Source organism: Myotis davidii, unplaced genomic scaffold (assembly GCF_000327345.1).
Source record: "Myotis davidii unplaced genomic scaffold, ASM32734v1 scaffold663, whole genome shotgun sequence".
Lineage (NCBI taxonomy): Eukaryota > Metazoa > Chordata > Mammalia > Chiroptera > Vespertilionidae > Myotis > Myotis davidii.
The window spans coordinates 1,023,054-1,024,006 of record NW_006295816.1 but is presented as its reverse complement, the minus strand read 5'-3'; the positions used below and the strand labels follow the sequence as shown (position 1 = coordinate 1,024,006).

Here is a 953-nt window from a genome sequence, read left to right as displayed (position 1 = left end):
CACCTTCAGGAAGGTGGGTGCGGGTCAGCCAGGTGGCAGGTCCATTCGCGCTGGGCTGTGACACCCCCCGCCCCTCCTCCCACGCCTGCCCCAGGCGGCCAGGACCAGTCTCGGGTCCTGGGGCCCGAGCTCAGCAGCTATGAACTGGACGGGCTGGAGCCGGGGACCCGGTACCGCCTGTGGCTGAGTGTCCGGTGGCCTTCCGGGGAAGGGCCCCCCACGGAGGTGATGGCGCAAACAGGTGAGCCCAGAGGGCCCGTCCTTCCCAGGTGCTCTTTTCCCCACTGACCACCCTCCTGGTTTCCTGCACCCCGTGCCCTTGAGTGACTTCCCCTGTAGCCCCCCTACCACCCCTGGTGCTGGGGTGACCCCAGCATGACCTCCCGGGCCACCTCCTCCCCTAGCATGCACTGCCCCGGGGCCCCCTTAGGTCCCCCCGGGTGCTCAGGACACAGACTGAGCCCCGGCCCTCGCTTTCTCAGAGTCACCTCACGTCCCGGGCGCTGAGCTGCGTGTGGTGGACACTTCGGTCGACTCCGTGACTCTGGCCTGGAGCCCGGTGCCTGGAGCATCCAGCTACGTCCTAGTGTGGAGGCCACTTGGGGGCCGAGGTGAGGGGAGGCCAGGCCCGGGGGCTGGCAGGGGGCCCCACGGGGGCTGCTGTTTAGCTGAGTGCTGTGCTCTGCAGAAGTGCCCGGGGCCTCACAGACACTGCCCAGCACCTCGAGCTCCCAGCGGGTGACAGGCTTAGAGCCCGGCACAGCCTACGTCTTCTCCCTGACGCCCGTCCAGGACGGTGTCCAGGGTCCGCCGGCCTCGGTCACACAGAGCCCAGGTATGGCGGCCCCAGGGGAGGGGCCGGAGGGGGTGGCCAGACACACCGACCTCTCCAGTAACTCGCCCCCCCCGCCCCCCGCAGCGTGTCCCCGAGGCCTGATGGACGGGGGTCCTGC

At 70.0% G+C, this 953-nt stretch overlaps 1 protein-coding gene across 1 annotated transcript in view; it reads left to right on the top strand.

Annotated features, from left to right (window-relative positions):
• COL7A1 (collagen type VII alpha 1) overlaps positions 1-953 on the top strand; it is a 60,839-nt gene that overhangs the window by 7,105 nt on the left and 52,781 nt on the right. Inside the window, 4 exon segments of the mRNA XM_015568266.1 lie at positions 95-241; positions 483-611; positions 689-835; positions 920-942. Of these exon segments, the coding sequence (XP_015423752.1) occupies positions 95-241; positions 483-611; positions 689-835; positions 920-942 (446 nt within the window).